The sequence below is a fragment of the Parasteatoda tepidariorum genome, chromosome 2 (assembly GCF_982258835.1).
Source record: "Parasteatoda tepidariorum strain Cologne lab strain chromosome 2, Ptep-v5.0, whole genome shotgun sequence".
Taxonomy (NCBI): Eukaryota; Metazoa; Arthropoda; class Arachnida; order Araneae; family Theridiidae; genus Parasteatoda; species Parasteatoda tepidariorum.
In genome coordinates, this window is record NC_141756.1 from 71,999,444 (window position 1) to 72,023,525 (window position 24,082).

General features: G+C 29.1%; 1 protein-coding gene across 1 annotated transcript in view; it reads left to right on the forward strand.

The window, feature by feature from the left end:
• The window catches only part of LOC107444002 (synaptogenesis protein syg-2), a 93,742-nt gene that overhangs the window by 46,460 nt on the left and 23,200 nt on the right, over window positions 1-24,082 (forward strand). The window contains exons 3-12 of the mRNA XM_087157518.1: window positions 2,210-2,331; window positions 4,186-4,243; window positions 5,692-5,844; window positions 6,924-7,088; window positions 8,775-9,071; window positions 14,053-14,264; window positions 15,468-15,555; window positions 18,038-18,174; window positions 19,361-19,514; window positions 20,270-20,328. Coding sequence (XP_087013644.1) covers window positions 2,210-2,331; window positions 4,186-4,243; window positions 5,692-5,844; window positions 6,924-7,088; window positions 8,775-9,071; window positions 14,053-14,264; window positions 15,468-15,555; window positions 18,038-18,174; window positions 19,361-19,514; window positions 20,270-20,328 — 1,445 coding nt within the window. The remainder of the gene's footprint in view (window positions 1-2,209; window positions 2,332-4,185; window positions 4,244-5,691; window positions 5,845-6,923; window positions 7,089-8,774; window positions 9,072-14,052; window positions 14,265-15,467; window positions 15,556-18,037; window positions 18,175-19,360; window positions 19,515-20,269; window positions 20,329-24,082) is intronic.

The following is a 24,082-nucleotide window of genomic DNA, read 5'->3' on the forward strand; positions in this document are numbered from 1 at the left end:
GTGGTTTCATTTTACTATATTTTGCTAATTTCTTCTTCCGGCTAATAATATCTCAAGACGTTCGGTGAGAACTGCCCACTTTTTTTCCATTGGCTATTTTGGTAACATCACTTTCTGTTTTTCTTTATTGGTTACTTACCAACGACTATTGGTTTTTTTTAACGTAGTTCATGACCGAAAAAGGATAGAATCATCTTTTGCAAAATTTTGGCTGGTGTTTTGATGAGAAGCAAGAGTTGTGGAAAAGTTTTCGGTGTTAATGTAGAAGTTTTCGGTGTAAAATATGATGAATTTAAGTTGGCGCATTGTGGAGTTCTTGCGAATTGTCTACATTCGAAAGTTAATGCCATATATTGTTTAAGTGATTGTTTCTCAATATTGCATCTGTATTTCATCCCTTCGAAATTGTTTTTTCCTCCGTAATAAATTTAAATAAATGAAGACACTTCTATGAAGACATTCCGTAGAGGACATACTGTATCGTCGTCATTCTGGGTGCGTATCAGAGCTAACTATTATATGTCAAGTTAATATAATAGTTAGCACTGGTAACAGTGGACTCACTAGAATGCCTTCACCTTACTTTCGAATATATATATTTTATTGTGCTTGTATTTGTTTCACTTCTCAGTTTTTTCTGTTCTTTTTATGACCTAATGAACCTATTGAAATAATGCTATTTATCATAAACTTTATACTCTCCCTAAATTTTTTTGGTCTTTTTAATTGGTTTTACTTTGCCACATACACATAGTTTTTTTTTTATTTCTTATTTTTTTTTTTTTTTTGTAAATCTTACCATATTATAGTTTTAAACTGTTTTCAAGTATAACTGATGTTTAATTACTTAATTTCGTTTAATCATGATAATTTAACCTTCATTTATTTAATTCCCAGTGTATATATCAGCATTTAAAGTTTTCAGAATTAATTTTAATGGTTTACATTTAAAATAATTTTTGAAAATTAGTTAACCTCTAACAGCTCTCTTAGAAAGAAACTTAAAATTACGGTACAGGTACCTATAAAGAGAGATAGTTTCGCAAGGAATTGTAAATTTATGATGATCATCTATATTATTGAAAGTCTGGTGTACTAATTGAAGTAAAACTTTTTTGTGAAGGGGAGATTACATTCTGGCAGCGGTATGTATATGGATTGGATGGCTATGACGTATCCTAATTCACTTACGGTGAATTCTAATTGGTTCATGATCCCCATATAACATTTATTAAAATTTTTTTATATTATAACATTTATTTTTCAAATGAAATATTGCAAGAATCGGCATATAATAATTTATTTTTATTGAATTTTCAAAAAATTACACGTAAACATTTTTAATGATTTTAAGAATAATAATAATCTGGTAAATTATATATATATATATATATATATATATATATATATATATATATATATATATATATATATATATATATATATTATATAGATAGATAGATAGATAGATATAGATAGATAATTAGTAAAAAAATCTGAAACATTTATTTCAATCTACAAAAAATAATAAGAAAAAAAGTTCAGGTGTGTGTTTTTCATCACACAACTGTTTAAACGAAAAAATTGCAAACGATTTTACACACCTTTAAATACTCCACTCAGTTAAAAAAAAAATATTGTTCATTTTGACAGAAATATTCGAAGGATGATTTGCCAATTCTGCCAATCTATCCTTTAAAAAAGAACACACTCCATTTTTAAATATTGTCTTATCCATTTTATATTCAAAAGCGCTTTATCTATGCTCTGAAAAGTACAGAATTGACATTTTACAATAAATATCAAAGATTGAGGTATAGTTCTGAAGGAAAATGTATTAACTTTATGATGGAGAAGAAATCTTAGACATTTATTCTGAACATGATGAACATCAATGTAAAGAAATAAAAAAAATAATTACGAATAAAATCGTTAAAAAATCGTTTAATTAAAAAGTTAGTAAAAAATGAAATATCAGTTTGATAAAAAGAATAAAAATAAAAACAGCACATTTGGTCACTCTTACATCATTTTGACTTTTATAGATTCAAAATAAAAATTTGACCTTAAAATTCTCTGATGATACAAACATTTCATTTTATTAAATATCGATAAACTTTAAAGAAAGGACTATTCAATATCCAATGCTATTTTTTCCTCAAAAATAATTAATCGTTAAATTGGTTATTCAAACTTTATTACCTTCCAGGTTTCGACCCAAAAATACCAGGATTCCCCAGATATTTTATGGAAGTTAAAGAAAAAGAAGGTATATATAACTTGCACATTAAAGAAGTTAAGTTTCAGGATGAAGGAGAATTCCAATGCCAAGTAAGTTTTTATTTCTTATTACATACCTAATTAAAATGCTTTTTACTGTCACAAACAATTATTAAAAATTGACTCAAGCTACCTATGACAAAAATATTGAATAAATGTCAAATTTAGAAATATGCAGCTTGGACTAAAATGCACGCCAGCAAAAAAACTTAACATATTTTCAGTATTTATTAACAGAAAAAGAACGTTTTTAATTTTACTGGTCATTTTACAACACAAAAAAAAAAAATGGTTTACTTACTCTAATAATCGTTTTTGTGTTTCTTTATGTTTTTCAAATAATTTATTCCATAAAATATTTAGAAAACTTTTGTGTTAAATATTTTTCAAAAATGAAGTATCTACGACGGTATGGTACTAATTTACTTTAACAATGAAAGCATTTATACATTAAAAAATGGTATTATTGGTAAGAATAGCGCAGATAATTATTAATAAAGAGCCGTACTAATTTCTTTTGCATTCACCATCACTGTCAAAATGGTTTTCTAACATATATTATCTAATTTTAAAATCATATGCGAAGTGTGAGGGAATAGTGAAGGTGTAGAGCATGTGGTTACTAATCAGGCTCTTCACAGTAAAAAAATGGATGCTCAATTATCAAGTAAATTTATTCATTTTTGAGTAAACCATTACCTAATAACGTTACGGCTCTGAGCAAAAATCAAAAATTTCGTCTAAGTGAAAAAAAAACTATCATCTCTTCTTCGAGGAAACACATTTCGTCAAAATTAAAAAACAAACTAAAAAATCTTATTTTTTCCTAAAAAATACTTTTAGTGTCTAATTATCTCACTTTCTTGCTAATCACTTTAACGTGGACTCCATACAGGTGGGATGACAGAACAACGAGAAATAGATAAATTACACCCATGCCCGAAGAGAGATTCGAACTTCGGATCTTCTTGGTACAAGGAAAATTTCTTCACCACCATATTAACCAGCGTAGTTAGTCAGTTTAGTTTCAATTACGTAGTCTTTATTCTAATTTCGTTATTCTAGGTACCAATCGCTCACAATGCTATACGAAGATGCTACGAATTGAGAAAGTATTTTTGTCATACATTTGAGAGTTCGTGTTTTGTCACAAATCATGTGATTTCGTGACGAAATGATTCTTAAAATTAACAAAATACTGCTCAAAGATTGTTGAGTTGTCAAAAGTGAGAGTTTTATTTTTGAAAGCGTTCGAGTTTGAACTCTTATATGACAGATTGGTCTCCGCAATATTTTTTGATTATTATTCTAATTTAAAATTAATGGTTAATAATAATTACAACCTGAGAGCCGTAACAGAATATTCGAAATTTCCAAGTATTCTTTCTTCAGCGTTGATCTCTGCAATGATTATTGTGTCAACCTCACAGACAGCTGCACTTTCTTTAAAGTTAAGTTAATAAACTACGATCAATAGGGAAAATCGGTATTAATGGAACAAATTTTGTTGCTATCTACTTTAATGGAAGTTTTACATAAAGCACCATCGATTTATATTTGATAGTACTAAAAAAAGCTATTGTTTTGAATTATTTGGAATTTCTGAAAAATTACAAATTCATGGATTCTGAAAAATGACCAATTTCGATAATATGGAATCTTTGATAGCTAATAATGAAGAAGCGATTGATTTTTCTTAATAATGAAAATCACTTTAAATTCACGCTTAAAAATCTATTTATAATATGGTGAATATCACTCTAACGGAACAAAACATGGTAGTCCTTGATAGATTCGTTTATTATACCGATGATTTTGTTAAAAAAAATATTTATTGTTGTATTGTTATTGTTTAAATAGTTAACTTTCAAAAATTTTAAGGAATATTTTATTTTAATTCTACAGGTTGGTCCAGCTTTAAATAATACACCGATTAGGTCAGTGGCTAAACTTAGAATACTCAGTAAGTATAAAAATATAGTTTGGCTTTGGAATTTATAATTAACTCTCCCTTATATCATTTATTTTATTCACATGCTTATCTGAAATGAGCAATTATGCACAGTATAAAATAGAGGATTAAATTTCAGAAAAAGTACTGGCTCCCTAGTGTATCATTTGTAAAACCAATTTTACAGTAAAATTCATTTTTAAAGTAAAGTTTTACACCGTTATTTTACGGTAATAATACTTTGAATACAGTGATTTTACACCAAATACTAAAGTAAAAATTACGGTATATCAGATCTTTTTCTGTAACATGTTCCGGTAAAAATAGATTTTGCATTAAGAATTACTAGTACCCTGAGTGTCCCGGTACTTTTCACGGTAATTTGATCCAAAGTTTTTTATAGTGTGGGAATTTCCTTTCAGGGTAGTATTTTTTTCACTGCTTTATGTTTAATATTTTTATTATATTTCTTAATAAATTAGACCCCAAGAGGGTAAGGAAAAAACTTTCTTAATCTTTGATATCCTTGAGAAATCTATAATAATCTTTGAGAAATCTATTGAAATCTATAATATCTTTGAGAAAGAAATCTGAAATAGGTGTATTACTAATGACTTAGTTGATATCTCGAAAAAAAATTCATTTGCTTCGTTAAGATAAAAAAATGACTTTCATAGAACCCGTCAGCTTTCTGTAATGACTAAAAGAATTGTTCAATAGAAATTAATGTTTATGAAATTAATTATTATGACTCACTAGTAAGTTGTTTGTAAGAAAACTGTAAATCACATTTCAATTTTTTTCATTTATTTATTGATTGTACGTATTTAATAAATTTAAAAAATCTTATTCTGCTGTAGTTAAAATATCCAAGCGTTAAACGAAAATTAATTACTTTCTTAACTTTAAACTTTTTTTCACGACTTATTTTTATGCAATTTAATGTACAGAATTTAATGTACAGAATCTAATATAATGTATCTCCAGAGATTTATTATAATTTCCCAACCAAATATTGATGCATTATTTTACGATTGTTGATAAAGGGAACTTTGGAAAAAAAAAAAAATGAAGGTGCATAAAACTTATTCGGGAAATACAGAACCAATATTTCGAGAAATAATTTTACTCATTTATTACTCTTTTAAACAACCTACATTACAGTTACCACGCGTTTAGAATAATTTATTTAAATATGAATAAATAATTTCCTCTAAAGCGATTAGTTTAAATTTTTTATTTGTTAGCACTTGATTTTAATCAGTTAAGCATTATAAAATTAGGTGTAGAAGCAATGTTGTATGTAGTATGTGCTTAAAGAAGTTTTCACATAGAATGATTGTCTCATAAGGAAAAATATATATATTTTATGGGAAAAATTAACATTGCTTTTTATCTTCACACATTTTTACATCTTATTCATATTTATATATACCGTTTTTTTACAACTTTCTTTTTAGTTCCACCAGATTACATAACAGTCAATGGCTTGGGTCAGGCTTCCACAATGGAAGTAAAACAAAACACAACGGTTCAACTCACTTGCCAAGCAGTGGGGAGTAAACCAGCAGCTCAACTAGTTTGGTACAGAGACAACATTGAAGTACCTAAAGGTACGATGCATGCTTATAATTATTTCGTATCTTTCTGATGAATTTCGAGTGTTTAGTCACTTTATTTAAATTTAAAATCAAATAATTCAAATTTCTAATTCTTTTTACGAAATTCCGTTATCAGAAGAAATGTGCTATCAAAATTCTGTGTTCAGAAACTTATAGAAATATATTCTATTAAACAAACATCGGACACTGCCTTTGATATAGGAAAAAAGTAGCATCATAAAAGCGATTTTCACATGCTCATTAACAAAAATGGAATTATAAATAAGCGTAATTACAACACAACGAAACCCAAACGTGCATATTAAACGCACTTGTATTTAATTTTATTCAAATGTACAGTGAGATAAATAAAAAAATGGACCGCCCTGAATATCCTTTGATTTAATAATCGGATCTTCGCCTTCAAGGATTCGAATTTAATATTTTGAGAGATTTATCTCAAATATACCAATTAATTAGTGAAGACGATATTTTAAGTTAAGAAATCAGACACAAAAAGGTACTTTCTCTGAATAAACGTACCTTTTTTCGACGTATTCAGGTTTCTAACCACGAAAAAATATAGGGGGTAGCCAAAATCTGGGAAATATGGTCCTAATAGTTTGGTAAGGAGAGGGGTTCTAAGTTTTGAACCCTTACTGTTAATTTTACTTTATGCTTAATTCACCATATCTCGAGAACACATTAACCATTCAGTATATTTTCAAAATTCAGTATATAGCAATGTAAAATTACTAAGTTACCAATAATAATTTTCTGTGTTCTTAGTTTGAGACAAATCTAGTCTATCTGCAAATAATATTACACAATCAGATAGAACAACAAATAATAATAAATTCTCATTTATTTCTATTTACGTTACTAAATTTCGTAAAAAACGTATATATATGTAAACGTATATATATATATATATATATATATATATATATATATATATATATATATATATATATATATATATATATATTACTTCAATATCCCTGTTTATGACAGTGGATTTAAGCATTTTTTTAAAAATTGTATTTGTGCATAATATTTCGAAGATTTGAATTTTTTTTTCTTCAATCTAGAATCCGTCCATTACGAAGAACGGAAAGGAAAGAAGAGATATACTGCGACAAGTTATTTAACAATTCGTCCTCTAATCCAAGATAATGGCGTAAAATTTGCATGTGAAGCTGTGCATAAGGCGCTGGATCAGAAGATGAGGACCGAAGTTACTTTAAGTGTCTTACGTAAGTTTACTTTATTGCCTTTTCAGTGAGGAAATTATTCTGGGCCATATAACTGACATTCCAGGAATGATCTTTCGTTTAGTAAAAATTTCAGAACTTAAATTACAAATAATGAAAGTTTATTTTGAAAAAAAAATGTGTACAAGTATTTCTTTTAAAATGCTCTAGTAAAATAAGCTTTATTAAAATAATCATAAGAATAGCAGTTGTTTTTTTATATTGTAAAAATATAAAACTTATTTCAGGTAATAAATAATTATGTAAGGTTATCTGTTCAGTTGAATTTTTATTTATTGTATTTCAAGCTTGGATGTTTAGCCGATCTATTCAGTACCGTATCTTACATTTAATTTTGTATTTTATTTGTTTATCATTTTTTCTTAATTTGAAGCCACACTATTGATTTTAAGATTGATTTTTCTTTTTCTCTTATATTTGATATATAATTTCATATTGTATATTAAATAACATAACGTTACCAAAATTCTAGATCTTATAACCCCATTTTTTTAAAGTAATACAAAACTGAAAAATAAATTTAACAGAATAAAGGATTTTCCTGCCATGCTCTAGGATATCATAATAAAATTTTCGAATTTGATCACATATTATATAACTATATTATACTACTTATTTTACTAAAAGTAGTTACCATGCTCTAGGATATCATGATAAAATTTTAAAATTTTATCGCATATTATAAAACCATATTTTATTGTTTATTTTGCCAAAAGTCGCTACCACAGAGGTTCGATAACAATTTCTTAGTTTTTTGTACTCAAATAACACTAGAAACCCCGTAATTGTATCAAATTGTATATATGGTAGTTTTAGCCATACGTTTCTTCTCAGTGTGATAGCCAAAACTCTCCAGCACGACAGTGGATTCTGCAGATTATAATCTGAGATTATTTTTTAATCAGTATCTTAAGATTTCAGCTGATAAGATCTCTCTAATTAGCATCTGATCAGCAGCATCAGAAGATTATTTTTAATCTCATCTCTTAAAGCAAACGTACAACTATGGTAAAATTCCTTAGATCCCTTTCGAAACATATCTCTAAACTTATTTCAAATAAGAATTAAACACCTCACAGGTTAAAAATAAGGATTGTTTTCTGTTATTTCGTTACCGATCTAAATGTACAGGGATTTTTTCCATTTTTTAGTATCTTTGCATAAAATTCAACTTAAATTTAAGCAACACTAAGATTTTATGTATAATTCTTAAGTTGCGAAATTTTTTAACATGTAAATACGCCTTAAGTATGCATACGTGACATTAAACATAATTTTTAAAATAATAATTTACTTGCTTTGAGATTTTTTATTTTTTATTTCCTATGAACTGCACAATAAGTCTTCCCGATGAGCAGACCTAGTGCGTTCTCCAGAAGTGGTATCCACTCTTTCAGAACCAACACAATGGGTGAGATACCGTTGGCCGTGTTAATTTCGACGTCTAGTTTCTGCCACACTAGATGGCAGCACTGAGACTCTATTTGGATGCATTAAAATCATAATCAGAATTTTTTCTAAAGATAATGCTGCAGAATAATTCTTTACATTTTGCTTTCGGGGCATATGATAATTAAGAATTCGTCAAAAATGCAATCCTTTATGTTTATTGGAATTTGTATTTACATCGCAAAACAAATCCCATTAATTGTTGCTTTTTTTTTTTAGATCCGCCTGGAGTTCCTCGAATAGAGGGCTATGAAGAAGGCACTATAGTGAGAGCTGGCGAGGCCTTAACCTTAGTATGCATTTCAGAAGGTGGTAATCCTCCTCCTCAATTGATATGGTACCGAAGTAACGCTCAGATTGATGCAACATATTACCCAATAATGGGAGAGTCTGCAACTGCCAATAACCTAACTTTTACAGTAAGTGCCACGGACAATACAGGGTCATATTATTGTCAAGCATCGAACGCTGCTACAAAGGAGCCGCTAACAGCTTCTATCAAGCTTAATGTTTATTGTAAGTACACAAGGAGACTTGATTTGTGTTTATTGTAAAAACGTGTATAGTGTACAAAGGGATTTCTATTTACGCTGCTCGAATTATCTTTAAACAATGACAGAGATGTTCATTAAATTGTCTAAGTACAGTAAGGCGCTCGTTAATTGCTTATACACACAATTTTTAAGTAGCGATTGGTATTGGTATGACAGAAAGAGTACAGCTTTAAGTACTGATTGCATACGTTAAAATCGTGTGAGCTGATACATCAAAAATTTACTGATGCATCAAAAAATTTAGGTGTGGTTGTTTTATCTTCACTTTAACCGTAGAGAGAGGAATGGGGCTCAATTTGGCCCCTCTCGTTTTTTTTTTACTCTGTAATTCGTAAAATAACTTACTGTAAGTGTTGAGTAGTTTTGACTTTTCATATCCTGATCCAACTAAAGTGCTTATTTAATCATTCATGTGTTTGCCTCAGAGAAACGTGCATATAAAGAATCTAATACTTAAAAGCCAGTGTGATCCCTTAGGCATCCCATTATCTTAGGTAGATTTGGGTATAAGATACTCTTTGGTACATGTAAGGTACCACGAATTCAATGAAATCAAAAGCATTTTAACATATGTGTCATTATTAATTTCAGAAAAAAAGGAAAATACTGAAAAGCCAGTTTTAACAAAATGTTTTCGTTAACCAAATCGAATGCTTCGATGATGAGGTTTATAATATATTTTTAAAAAATAAAGTAAGACTATATTATAAGATTTCAGATATCTAACAAATCCTCACATGAACAATTCGGGAATGACTTAATTGGCCTCTTCAGCCTTTATAGGTATATACCAATGTTCAGTCTTTCAAGATATAACTTATATTATATCTTACATGTTATGCTTGTTTCTTTTTTTCGCTAATCATCGATTTTTGTAATTTTGTATAATGATGCGTGAAAGTTGCTTTAAGATTCTGGCTGCTTTCATGTTTAACATAAGTACTATGTGTCATATAGTATTCATATTATATGACGTAAGTACTTTGATGCCATACAGTTGCCGGTATAACCAAATCGGATAAATTATCAAATTTTGATAAGTATGAGCAGATATTTTAAACTATTTAATAACGTATAATGACTAATAGCCAGCACATTTGTCTATAAAAACAAATTATTATTGTCCATTTATCCCAGAAAATCTAACGACATAAATTGACTACCAAAAATATATGCTAGATGTAGCTTCAAACAACACTTCATTTTTTGGACATATGATGCTCTTTCTCCCAACAGTAAATTGTGAAAGAAAATAGATAACGCAAATGATAATGCAAATGATAATTTATGGAAAGAAACAACTCGTGTTTCTCTATATTAAGAAACATGGTATTTTAAAATTTTGTATTCTTTAAACTTAAGTAACTTAAATTTTGTATTCTTCAAACTTAAGTAACTTTAAGTAATTGTCTTAATTACTCATCTCAATTAACTTCAAGATTTAGAGTATATCGTATTATCTTAAAAATATGTTCATCTCAAGCAAAAGTATGGTTTGTGCTAAGCGAAGTCACGATTCAGACCAATCATGTTTCAGTTCAGTAGGAAACGTCTTTACACTGATTGTTTGACCGAAACTTCAACATGAAAATAAATAAATAAAATATGAATTTTTTTTAACAGAAATGTGTTATTCGTATAAGCCTGAAACTCTTATTCATTATTATGCATTCAGAGATTTCCAAGTCAATTTCTATTGGCTGTCAACATAATTCAAAAAGCTAACAATGGCTGGGCTGACAACTTGACTGGAATCCTCTTGATATCGAACGGAAAAAAAATGTCCACTTACAAGGTTGTCAAAAACTTGATAAAAGCAAGTGGCGCAAACTGCAAAGAAATACGAAAAGAACAAAATACTTCGAAAGGTCCAGAAAAGGTTGATTGAAAACGGTATAGATGGCGATGGAAATTATGCATTCATCAAAAATTTATGCCATATCAATTAAATTTTGAACAATTTTATATTCTTAGTAGAAAATACTTTTAATTTAAAGGGAATATTATAAATACGTTTGAAATTTAATTTCAAATTAGAATTGAAAGAGCTGTAAAATTAAAGACTTATTTTAATATTCTATGCATTTGGATAGTTTCAAAATCATATACCTTGGATAATAATTATTTATTTAAAATTTTTTAAAAGCATTAATGTATGATATAATCAACTGCCTAAGGTTTTGAGAGAAAAGTGTTCATTTTGCTTAAAATATTTATTTTAGCTTGCATTAATTTGAATTTTTTGCTTAAATTTTACTATATAAAAAAGCTACTAAATCGGGTACAAAAGTGCTTCGTAACATTGCAATTTTAAACTAATTTCTTTCTCGTTTGCATAATTGGACGTAAAAGTCACTCTTAAGATATGAATTAATGACACACTGCGTCTTTCATTCACGATTTTAATTAAAATTGTTTAAGCATTTTCATACATCGTATTTTTGTGAAGTAATTAGCTAACATTTTTTTCCTTCATAGTTTTTTTCATGCGACTGATGTTAATATGATTTTAATTACACTTGAAAATTTGCAAGTTGAAATAACTTTTCTTAAAATTAGACACACTAAAAAATATTTAATGAGTTAGTATTACAAAATGCTCACAAGAAAGGCTAATGCATAGCTTTTAAGCTATATTTTTACTTTTAAGAAAATTAGAAGTAATCAACTTAATTCGAGTGTTTAGTAGATTTAATTTAAAAAATTTAACTCATATTACTGTATTTTCCTTTTAATTTAAAATTTTTTTATATGATTTAATTTTTTTTGTTGTCACTCATACTGTTCGCCATTTTGAAGAGAGAATCCATTTTAAGTAGCATATTCGTTGATAACTTAAAAACAAAACAGCATAAATTTAATGGTTGTCCACTTTGTTCGTCACTTTGTATTGGTATTGAACTTTCCAAATAAGATACCAATAGCCTGCAAAGAGAAAATTGCAGGTGTCTTATGAAAATGTTGGTTCGAAAAGAAATATAAACAGGATGCTCCGTAATTACCTGTCTCAAAAAGAAGTATGCTTTAGTATCCTTGTCAAAAATAAGTCAAAAAAGTCACACAAATGAATTTTTAAGCCAGGAACACCAAAACAAAATGGTATCAAAATTATACGAATCACTAGTAACGATGGCGGCATGAAATCATCAAAAACATTTCAATTGCCTGAATAGACTTAGTAACATACATATTTATTTCGTTTCAACTTTTCACACAGTATTTGAACAAGTTTTTTTAACCCTGTCTTCCTCAGTAAATATGCAAATTTTGTATATTAGATATGCTAAGTTTTTTATCTAATGTCACTCATGCTTTTTATTTATGACACATTTTCGAAATTAAATTATTTCTTTAAATATTGAAAGCATTTTTTGAAATCAAATTACTCTTTTCATTCCTTTCAACACATGAACAGTTTACACTGCCTGGCACTCCTCAGATTGCGCTCTGCACTCTTTGATGCCTATTACTTTACGCAAAGCCTAGCCTTTACGCAAAAAAAAAATTTTCTTTACAGTAAACTTTATCATAGTTTAATTTTACTATAATTTTAGAATAAAAATTCTGGCAGTGAATTTAGACATCATCCAAATTTTCAAAGTTTTTGTTTCTTCGAACCTGGTGTAAAGGCCTGTTTACACGGTCCAAGTTCTTGAATCCGACAAATAGGAGGAATTTCTCTGTCCAAGAAATTGGATGATTCATCGACATTATCCAAGTTCTTGAATGTCACTGATTGGTCCGAAGAAAAACTTTCGCATTGTTCATATTCAATATTATATAATAATATTTACATAAGTTTAAACTTACTAAATAAATTCAAATAAAATCATAATAACACAAATAAACTGTACAGATCAATTTATTTGGACTACAATATATGAAAACAGACAACAAAATGACATAATCTGATGACTGCTTGTTGACGTCACAAAACCTAAGACGCTGATTGGTTAAGGGAGGCAAAACTTGGATGGAAAATAGAACATGTTCTACTATCGTTTAAGAGCTTGGATCAAGTACTTGGATAATCGTTTACACGATCCAAGTTCAAGTTTCCATCAATGTCAATCTATCTTCGTCAAAGAACTTGGATGGTCTAAACAGGCTTTAAACGGTGGAATGAATGAAATTCTGCTGGTGCAATATCTTCCGCGTATGGCAGGAGAGATAACCTCACACAGCAACTAATGAATTTTCTAAAGTTGGTCTTCTTTTTGGATACGACGCACTAAAATATAAGTGGAACTTGGACTACCACCTTCATCATTTTTGAATTTTTAATCACAGATATTTTTGGTTGCAACTGCCATCTCTTAACTTTAAGAAAATATGCAATGGCGAGTAAGCGCCTTTGTCTGCATGAAAAATAATCTCCATTTTTTTATTATTCAATTGCGTGCGACTTATAAGTTAGAATTTGTTTCCCTTTATTTGTAGGTTAAAAGTGAACTCTATCTCTCGAATTTGTCATCGTTTTCCTTTAAAATTAAGCAAGAAAAAAATCCTGCGTAAAACTCACACACAATTAAAAAAACATAAATGAAATCTACTTTTAGCAGTCTGTATCTGACTGGCTATTACCCATTAAATTGCGTGGAAAAAAAGATTTAACAACTTACGAGTAAATTAGTCCCCTTAAAATGTCTTTAGAATGACTTTGAAGAACACAACTAGTTTTATAAATGACAAACGAACATCGAAATGCGCAGAAGCAACATTATTCTTTGGTTTTCCTAACATACCAAACATTGGTTTAAGAAGAAATGCTTATAAATGATTTGAGTATAATGTAATGATTTATTTTTTAAAAAATCCACCTGCAAACAAAAAAATCCGGTTTTCATTTTTTAAACTTGAAGTATTTAAAACTCTTAATACTTACTGAAATGAAATTATTAGAATTATGCAGAATTTATGAATAAATTTCGAAACTTCCACAGATCTATCAAACAAATTGTCGATAAAGGGTCCAAATGAAGTTCCTCGGGGAGGTACTGTCACATTGAGCTGTATTACAGATATCAGCAATCCGAAATCCGAAATAAGTTGGACTGTTGACGGTAAACGTTTAAAGGCAACTAAAGAAGTAATCGAGGCTAAAGAAGAAGGGTGGATTACTACAAGCAATGTCACCATCACTCTGTCCAGGCAGGTAAATTCATCACCTTAAGCTTCCCGCATAAAACAATTGCTTTTTATTGCAGCATTAACGTGAATATTAATTTTTAAAGTAGTGATTTTATTTTACGGTTATTATTGTTATCGGTGTTAAAGAGATGATTTATGATACTGTAAAAATATTATTAATACTGTAAAAATCAAGGTATATCAGATATTTTGTTCCATAACATGAACAGGTAAAATAGATTATACTGTAAAAAGTATCGGCAATCAGGTGCCGGTACCTCTTACCATAATTTGATTCGGATTTTTTACAGTGATACGACTTGTCTGACGGAAAAGTGTGCAGGCAGTTTTGGTCTTTTTTGATAGCTATTTATAGCTAAAAAACCGGAGAAGTAGTAATTTTAGAGCTTTCTTTGGCTTTTAGAAAGAGATATAATACAATATATCGGAATATTTCTTTGAAATCCATTTTTACCGTGAAATATGATACCGTAACTTTCACAGTAATATTTATTTAATTAGAGTGATTCAATGATTTTGCGGTACACATTACTGTAAAAAATATGCCATATGAGATTTTTACCCGTAGCATGTTAGGTAAAAATGGACTTTACGATAAAATGTACCGGTACCCTGAGTGCCATTACTCTTTTACCGTAATTTGATCCGAAGATTTTTTCAGTGTAGCTTTAGGAAGATTGTATTTACTAACACTAGAATTTATTGCTGCTTTTAACTTTTATTCTACATACCAGAACACTCTATCAATAGTATACCACGAAGTATTGTTTAATTTTATTCAAACAAAATTTTTAGTCTTAAAAAAATACAAAAACAACCTTAAATTACCAACAATTAATTTGAAAATTAATATACCAGCGATAACAAACAGTAATACAATGAAAAAAAATCGAAACATAAAAAATTGTGCATGTTTAAAGAATAATAATAAAGATATATTGTACTTTCATTAGTTGTATAACTGTATTGCACATCAAAGTAAGTGAAAGTTTTTGAATTTATTTCACATTTCATAAAATTAATATATGCGTAAAATTAAAAACTATGATATTTATGCTAAGAAAAATAAACTGAATCCAGGCACTTTAAAGTATTCTTAAAAAGATTTGCCATTGAAAAATCGATTTTTCTTTAGAAAAATAAAATAGCATTTTCTTTTTACTCTATTTAACTTTCCATATAGCGTCAATTGTTCATTTGTTTTTAGGAACCGGATGTAAAAGAGTTTTCATGTTACGCAAAAAACAACCAAGTGTCCGGAACCGCTTCTGTAGTTCATAAGCTCCGTATTGTATGTGAGTATTTTATATTCAAATATTTTAACCCTTAACTTAGCAATTAGAAGAATCAAATTCACCGCTTATTTATTCCCGATTAACAAAGTCCTGTTTATAAATATTCAAGTTTTATAAATATTGTTAGAATACTGGTCAATATTTATTTACTTCCTAAAATTTATCCCAATCAATCAATCGTCATTTTTCTACGATACAGTTTCGTCATTGGTTAGACAGTTATCAGACACCATAAGTACTTGCTTCGTTTAGTAAACATTGCAGTAGACTTCTTTCCATCTGTAAATCATTTAAGCCACACAGAAATAAACTTTTCCAAACAGTACACTCTCCCTAATTTTTCATTGGTATTTCTTGCCATTTTATTCTTAATTTGAAGCAAACATAACGAATTGCCCAAGTTTGTAAATTAAACCCTTTGCAGATTGAGTGTCGTATTGTGCAGTTTCGCATGAAATGTTTTGATTTGGACACTAAGAGTCACTAGATGCCATGTCCTTTCATTGCGTTTGTGTCTGTGCGAAATCCCAACTATACTTCGTCCCACCTTTACTTGGCGGAATTGGAAAGACGGGAAATGTAACATTGAGTCAGGAGAAATTATTTTGCATTATTTTGAGATCTAAGGAAGTCAAGCGCTCCTTAATTTTTAAATGGATGTCACAAAACATGACTTTTTTGTGAAATATATGTTAGACGTTTCTCAGACCTAAGAACATTTAATTTATAATGTTTTCTAAGTAGAGTAATCGAGTTAGGACACTAAGATGTTAGATATATGTTAGACGTTTCTCAGACCTAAGAGCATTTAATTTATAATGTTTTTTCTAAGTAGAGTAATCGAGATAGGACACTAAGATGTTAGATATATGTTAGACGTTTCTCAGACCTAAGAACATTTAATTTATAATGTTTTCTAAGTAGAGTAATCGAGTTAGGACACTAAGATGTTAGATATATGTTAGACGTTTCTCAGACCTAAGAACATTTAATTTATTATGTTTTCTAAGTAGAGTAATCGAGTTAGGACACTAAGATGCTAGATATGTGTAAGACGTTTCTCAGACCTAAAATTATTTAATTTATAATAATGTTTTCTAAGTAGAGTAATCCAGTTAGGACACTAAGATGTTTTACTTTGGCTGTGAGGATTTTTAAATAGGCGCGTCACATATGGCAGTTCCCATGCCAACGGCTACTATAAGGTCCATGTGGTTTTGCAGCTCTTCAAAGTTTCTTATTAAATATTTTTTTCATTATTTTTTAATTGCTTTGCATTAATTTAGTTTAAAAATAAGCGAAGATATTTTATTTTGCATTTTAATAATTTATGGTAAAGAAATACGGCATGAAACACCGGTGCCTTTTTCCACGTTCAAAATAACATTTTCGAAATACGGATCACTACTAAAAATAATTGTTCATATTTACATTCCTTTAGTTCTGATGAGAAGCCTTCCTAATTGGAATTTCTTCATTTTACAAAGTCTGTTATTTGATACGTTTTCGAATATGAATGAAAAAGTTCCAACTACTTTTTTTTTAAATTTAATATTTTAGTACATATATAATTCCGATAATATATCATACATTTTTTTATTAACTATTAGACTGATTTCAATACTTAAAAAAGTGTCAAAATTAATTTTGTTAGTAATGTATATGAAAGAGGCATAGGAGGCTTATTTGGGTCAAAGGGTTAAGGTAGTATCTCGCATGCCTTTAAGAGCATATCAAAGTATCGTGCGCTCATTCAATTACGGCGCCATATACAAAGCTCTTCAAGGTCACCTTGTTCATTGGTTTGTGCCCTTAAAAATACCGTTATTAACGTTTAAGCCGTATTTACTGCTAACTGCTGAAAATGATAACTTTAAAAGTACACTGTGAATTCAAATGCATGTCAGATTGTTAAAAAGTGAAATTAAAATAAAACTTTAAAATATTTTATCTTGAAATAAATCTAAAGAATTCTATTAAAAAGAGTCCTCTTTATTTTAAATAATAATTGTCTCTTTCTTCCAGTGAATTTTATTTACTTCAAAATCTTAGTTGAGTTATTTTTTTTTTTCGTTTGAATGCTTACACAAACTCAAACGCATTGTTCAACTACAAAGTTCCTTGGCTCCACTTATTTATATGTATAGTAAAGCTGAGTGTACTGAAAAAAAACTTTAAATCTCCCAAACAACATTTTCCTAACAGCAGGCATAAACTGAATTTAAAAACATACAACAAAAAAAAAAGAAAAAAAAGAGCGCAAATCGGATTTTGTTATTGCAACCTGTGATTTTCAAAGTCTTTCACAATAACGAATAGGATTTAGAAAATACTTGAATATTGAATTTTCTAAACTTTTTCCCGGACAATAATTTATTTTAAGACTCAAGACCTTAAAATGATAAAAACATGTCTACTGAAAACATTTTATTCAGTTTTATTTTCTAGGATCTAAATATATGTTTACGTTTTCACAACGCAGATCCTCCAAGACCACCAACCATATTAGGATATGATTTGAAAACATCTCTTAGAGTGGGCGATATGCAGAAATTTAATTGTGTTTCTGTGGGTGGAAACCCTCCAGCAATTCTTAGATGGTTCAAAGGAGACAGAGAGGTAAGTGATATCTGAATAATGATGCCTAGTTCTTAGGGTTTCAGTCGTTCAAAACATCGATTATTTAAATGTATGTAAAAGAAACCATTATGTACTAGTACATTTTTCAGAGTATTCCTGAAAAGTTTCTGCGCGTTCTCATAGCTTATAGTTAAATATTCGAAAAAAGCAGAAAAATGCAATCATTCAAATTATAGTCAAAATAAAAAATGTATTATATATAATAGCGAAATATCAGATTGGCAAATTATTTTGCAGTTTTTGCTTGCTAACAGGGATTTCTAGGTATGGAGGTTGTCTCAAAAATTTTGAGGGCAACTTTTGTACATCTTTTGTACATCTGTTTTTTGAGGGCAATAAGTACATCTTTTTATTTAATAATTTTTGGTGGACATTGTATATGAGGAGCTAGACAAATGCAGTTCATGGTTAGCGTAAAACCATGGCACTAATACATGTATGACACCGCTGGACGCGATTGCACACAGAAGGTTATGCATGTTTGAATGTTGATACAACACAAACTAATATAATCACGTAATCGATTGTAGATAGACCACGGACTCTCAAAACACGATGGTTTTGAGATTTACCAACAAAAAAGCAAGTAAGTTTTTTTGAGCATTAGAGACATTCCGGGAAACCGTTACATAAACAGTGAAAAAAAAAGTAAATTATTAAGTATGAGAGTTAATTACTTTTCCTTGACCCTCAGAAATATCGGTCCATTATTCAAACGTAACTTCGATGCCTGCAACTATATAGTACACGCTTGCTTTACACTTATAAGATGTAACTTTTCAACCCATATCCATATGTATGGTTAATAATATTACCTATGTTTCCTTTTCAAGTAGAATAATCATGAGTATAAAAGTTATTTAGAGGGATTAAGTTGCACACGAATGCAATCAAACTTGACATCGTATTAAAGTTGACAGAAGTGTATCAAATATTTCGATTTCACATGCTGTTAGATGACTGGTGGTCTATGACAGAAAATTTAAACCTTTGTTATTAGTAGAATCTTTAAGAAATTGTTTCCACCTAAATTGCAATACTCATTTTTAAATACTACTTATAAGTGTATAAATTCAAATAAGGGAGCAATAATCCTGCAATATTCGTGCCATATTACCTTTTTAGTTAGATATTGTTCAATTTTATTATTGTTTTTTATTCATAGATTAGTGCCCCTGTAATATCTATTGGATCTGGAGTGGCAAGCGAGCTTATAATCAGAGTTCAACTGAGTGACAATGGTGCTTATTATCGGTGTGAATCTTTTAATTCTGCTCTAAAGAAACCACTGTCTGCCTTCGTGCGAGTTTCAGTATTCTGTAAGTTGCATTTTAGTAAAATTCGTAAATATTGTTATTTAACAAAGAAAAAATATAAATTATTTAACATTGGATGGTTTTGATAATTGCATTAAAATGAGAAAATGGCTTTTTTTTCTTCTTTATCTTGATTTAAAATGATTAAAAGCAATTAGAAAACTCTCACGTTACAGAAAAATTAATTGCAATCATTAAACTGTTATTGGATCTTAAATATAAATATAAATTTGCACAGTTCACACGTAAAAAAATGTGGTAAAATTACTGTGTTCTATTTCTAGTAAAAAATCCATAATTGTGGTTAAAAAAAAACGAAAAATATGGTATTTAAACCATTATTTGATAATTTTTTCGTTCATATAAGGTCAGGGTTTACCAGAATTTCTAGTTTTCAAAATTATAGTTCTTATTAAAACGCATTTAGTAAAAATTGGAAACTGAAAAGTAAATTTAACCGAAAAATTTTTCCCATGCTTTTAGGTATCATGATGAAATTAAAAATTTTAACACTAGTACCAAATTTTATCACACATCATAAAGCCATATGTAATTGCTAATTTTACTAAAACCATTACCAAAGCATTTCGATGCAAGTTACCGATTCTTTTGGTGCTCCTATAGAGGTAAATTTTACCATATTCTGGTATTTACCATATTTGACAAAGTATTTTTTTCTCAGAGCAATATTCGATTTCTTAAGCTAAGTTTTATACATATATTAAAATTTATGAAAATTATTTTATTTTTTTTACCAGTTCCTCCAATGAACGTAACAATTGCAGTTCATCCTGTTGAACCTAGAGCTGGAGACAATGTAAGTACATTTTCAATGAACTATTCGCAAATCACATTCCTTAAATTTTGCCATTCAAACTGCATTAATAGTCAAATACGATATTGTACAGTGACGTCAAATAAAAAATGCATGATCCACGCTGTGAATGAAGAGGTACAGAACTTCTATATTTTAATTTGAAATAAATTTCCAGAACAGAACCTAATTTTAATTTTATTTTATATTTTTATTATTTCGGAACGCTAGTCAAATGTTTTTAGAAATTATAAACACAATAGTGCAACTAATAAGTAACAGTCAGTCATGATATCAACTTATTTTAATGATAGCAATTGTATAAACATTTAAAAAAATAATAAAAAAATTATGATTGAATAGTTTGAATATGAAATATATTCACAACTTTTCATCATATCTTTATAAATAAGTACGAAGTAGCTTTAGGGTATATGATCCGTCACTATAAATGTTTTATAGATAAAATGTCTCTCTTAAATTAATTAAGAATGTTTTCCAACATAACTAGTTTAAAAACTATTTTCTTAGAGAAAAATGCAAAAAGAAATAACTTGCTGAATAACTAAAACCTTTTTAAAAAAGAATTTAAAAAAGATGGAATAAAATAACTATGAATAAACCAAATGCAGACAAAAAGATAAAGGAATTAGGATTTATTTATTTGTTTAAAAAGAAGAGAGATTCCTAGGAAGTAAGAGTTAATCAATTCAAATATTAAATAAAAGTGGTTAACATTTTAAAAAAGGAGGATAGTATATTTAAACTATTCTAAAGGGGTTTATTTTGAAGTATAATATAATCTATTTTAAAATTCATAATTTATTTTTAAATGTATGATTGGCTTTCTGAATAACTAAAACCTTTTTAAAGATGAAAATCTTAAAATGCGTTATTTATTTTAAAAATGATTTATTTATTTTATACTTTCTATTTTATTACTTTATATTAAATGAATATATTATTTAGTTTAAATGTGTAGCGAAACATTTTTTTCCATATTAACAATTAATACGCGCTACTAGTTTACGGTGATTCACCGACAAAATCTGTTCAAATCATCTTAAACGTAAAAAGATACAGGAAAAAAAAACTTTATTCTTGTAAAACAATACTGATCTCAAAAATTCAAGTTTGTTGCAGTAAGTTTTTTTTCGCAAAATGTGCAGCGACTTGCAGCAAATGAAAATCATATTCGTAAAAGTTATCATCAGTTCGAGCCTTCAAGTGGAAAATCAAGAATAATCGTGTGGCATTAAACGAAATAACACTGTGCTGCCATCTGTCGAAGCGGGAGAGAAGCGCGTGTTCGTTGTACTTGGTTACTAATTAGATGGTGCTGCGAGAGAGAGAGATATGTTCTTTGGTGCCGGCTGGGATCAAAACCGGAACCTCTGGATCTGTAACTTGATGCTGCATGCTCTATGGAGCAAGGTACGCATGGATTGTGCTCGTTTTTCATGGTCACCAACGTGGAGGTAGAGCAAGAGAGAGAATAAAATTCCACAAAAATTAGTTTCATAATATATTTTCAAATTCCCGGACTAACTATATAATCTATCAATGAGAAAATTTTATACATTAGGGGCACCGGAAAGTAATGTCGTTTCGGTGCATTAAATATTCTTAATAACCAATAAATTTTTTTTCGATAAATTTCGATTCATTTTTTATCCGGCGTAGAAAGGTTGTTGCTAACGAGAGTGAATACATTATTGATTCAAAATAAAATCTTGATAGCAAATATCAAATGCACCGAAACGACATTACTTTCCGGTCCTCCTAATATATCAAACTAAATACACTTAAAAATCTTCATTTCTTTAATGAAATTTTCTTTTTCTTTTGGGCCATTATATTTAATATTTGGTCATTATATATTATTTTGGATACTTTTAGTTTTATGGTATTGCATATTGTTACGATTTGCATGAATTAAAAATATACACTAATTAATAAAACGAAATTTAATAAAAAAAATTTCAATGAGGCAAGGAAGAAAAATCTTCTCTCAGAAGTACTACTTAAATTATGAAATATATTTCCTTCGTTATCATTACAGATTTTTTATTTATAACTAATGGGTTTCAATAATTTATAAATAAAGCAAATTATGTTTTTCAGTGTCATTTTTTTAAGGAAAAGGGCCTACTAATGGATTATTTCTACGTCCCGTCACATTGTAGATTCTCTTCTGCTCTTCTTTTTTCTCCACTTAATGTTTTTTCGTCATTGTTTTCAGTATTCTTGTCAAATGCACTGAGCGTAACGACCCAGAATGAAAAGAAAGAAAAAAATCCCTTCAAATAAGCAACAAAAACATGAGAGAGGGGAAAAAAGAGGACAGTTATCCAGAAATGAGCAGAGTAACAAAAAGATCCGGAACTTTTTTAAGGAAAATTACAGAGCGGAAAGATGATTGTTACTTGCTAGCCTTTTATTCAAGTCATTACTCTCTTGCTTGAAACGTTTTTGATGAGAGAGTTGTCAACAAACTCTCCTTTTTTCCCATTTTCCGTTTTAGTACAAAGATCTGAACTTACCAAGCCTATAATAAACTTTACCCCGCCATTTAACGTTTTGAAAATTTTAAAAGTTTTATTTTATTTTAAAGCACTCCATGTGCTTTAGTATAAATTAGCTCTAGATTGCTTTTTTAGATTTTATAATTAAAATCACAATAATATGCAATCTATAACATTAGCATCCAAAAATTATTGATAGAAAAAAATGTCGTCTATTTTATTGAAATTTTTATATTCACGCCAAGATTAGCATAATATGGAGACAAATATCTTGTTACTTGCTACAAGAGATGTTAGCAAAAATATTTTCCTTTTTTTTCGGAATTATGAGGGTAAGTCAAAAGATATCTAGGGTAAGTCCAAAAATATATATCCTAGTGACTGTGGGCAGAAGCGTGTATGAAGGATAAAACATATAGTAATATATTAAAGATAAGTACATTTCCGCATACCTACAAAGTACGTTTAGACATAAGTCAAATAGCCTTTTAGTATAAAACATTAGGGCTCTACATATTGAAGTAGCAATGATTGGCTTGTGTGATTTCAGCATTACATTCAAAGAGCCTTCAACAGAGATTCTTCTTCAAATTAAGAAACATAAAAAAGCCACTGGGTGAGAGAGAAAAAGACTGTATGGAGAATTGTTTAAGCGCTTCCATCCAAGAGAGTGGGAATACGGGTTTTCGTTGTAGTCAAAGATTTTGATTCCCCATTGCCATCCAACAATTGAACTCCAGTTGTTAGAAGGTTAGGCAGTTTATTTATTTATTATTTTTTGAATAGCCTCCGTTCAACAGGATGTAACAGTAAAGCGTATCATTGACTGCTCTAACCTCCAAAATGTTTAACAAATCTACAGGCCTGAGAAGGCTGTCTCTGCAAAGAATGGCACAATGACATTACCTGAGAAGGCTTCGCGCAGGTAATGTCATTGTGCCATCTGCTTGTTAATGGTCGAACAATATCCACTGGCAACTTCCACGTCCAATCACTGCTTTTTTACACCAAACTACAGGAAATTTCTTGGAATTTTTTTTTTTTAAAAAACAATTTATTTGATTATTATTTTTCCATATTTAAGCAAAACTGTCAAATTACCATAAATAAGATAGATAAACTGTTAACTATGAGAAAAAGCATTTATTAACTGATTTCACCTATTACGGTTAGTCCCGCATCAGACTGATTGTAAAGACACGGTTCCCAGTGGAACACCTAAGTCAAGAACC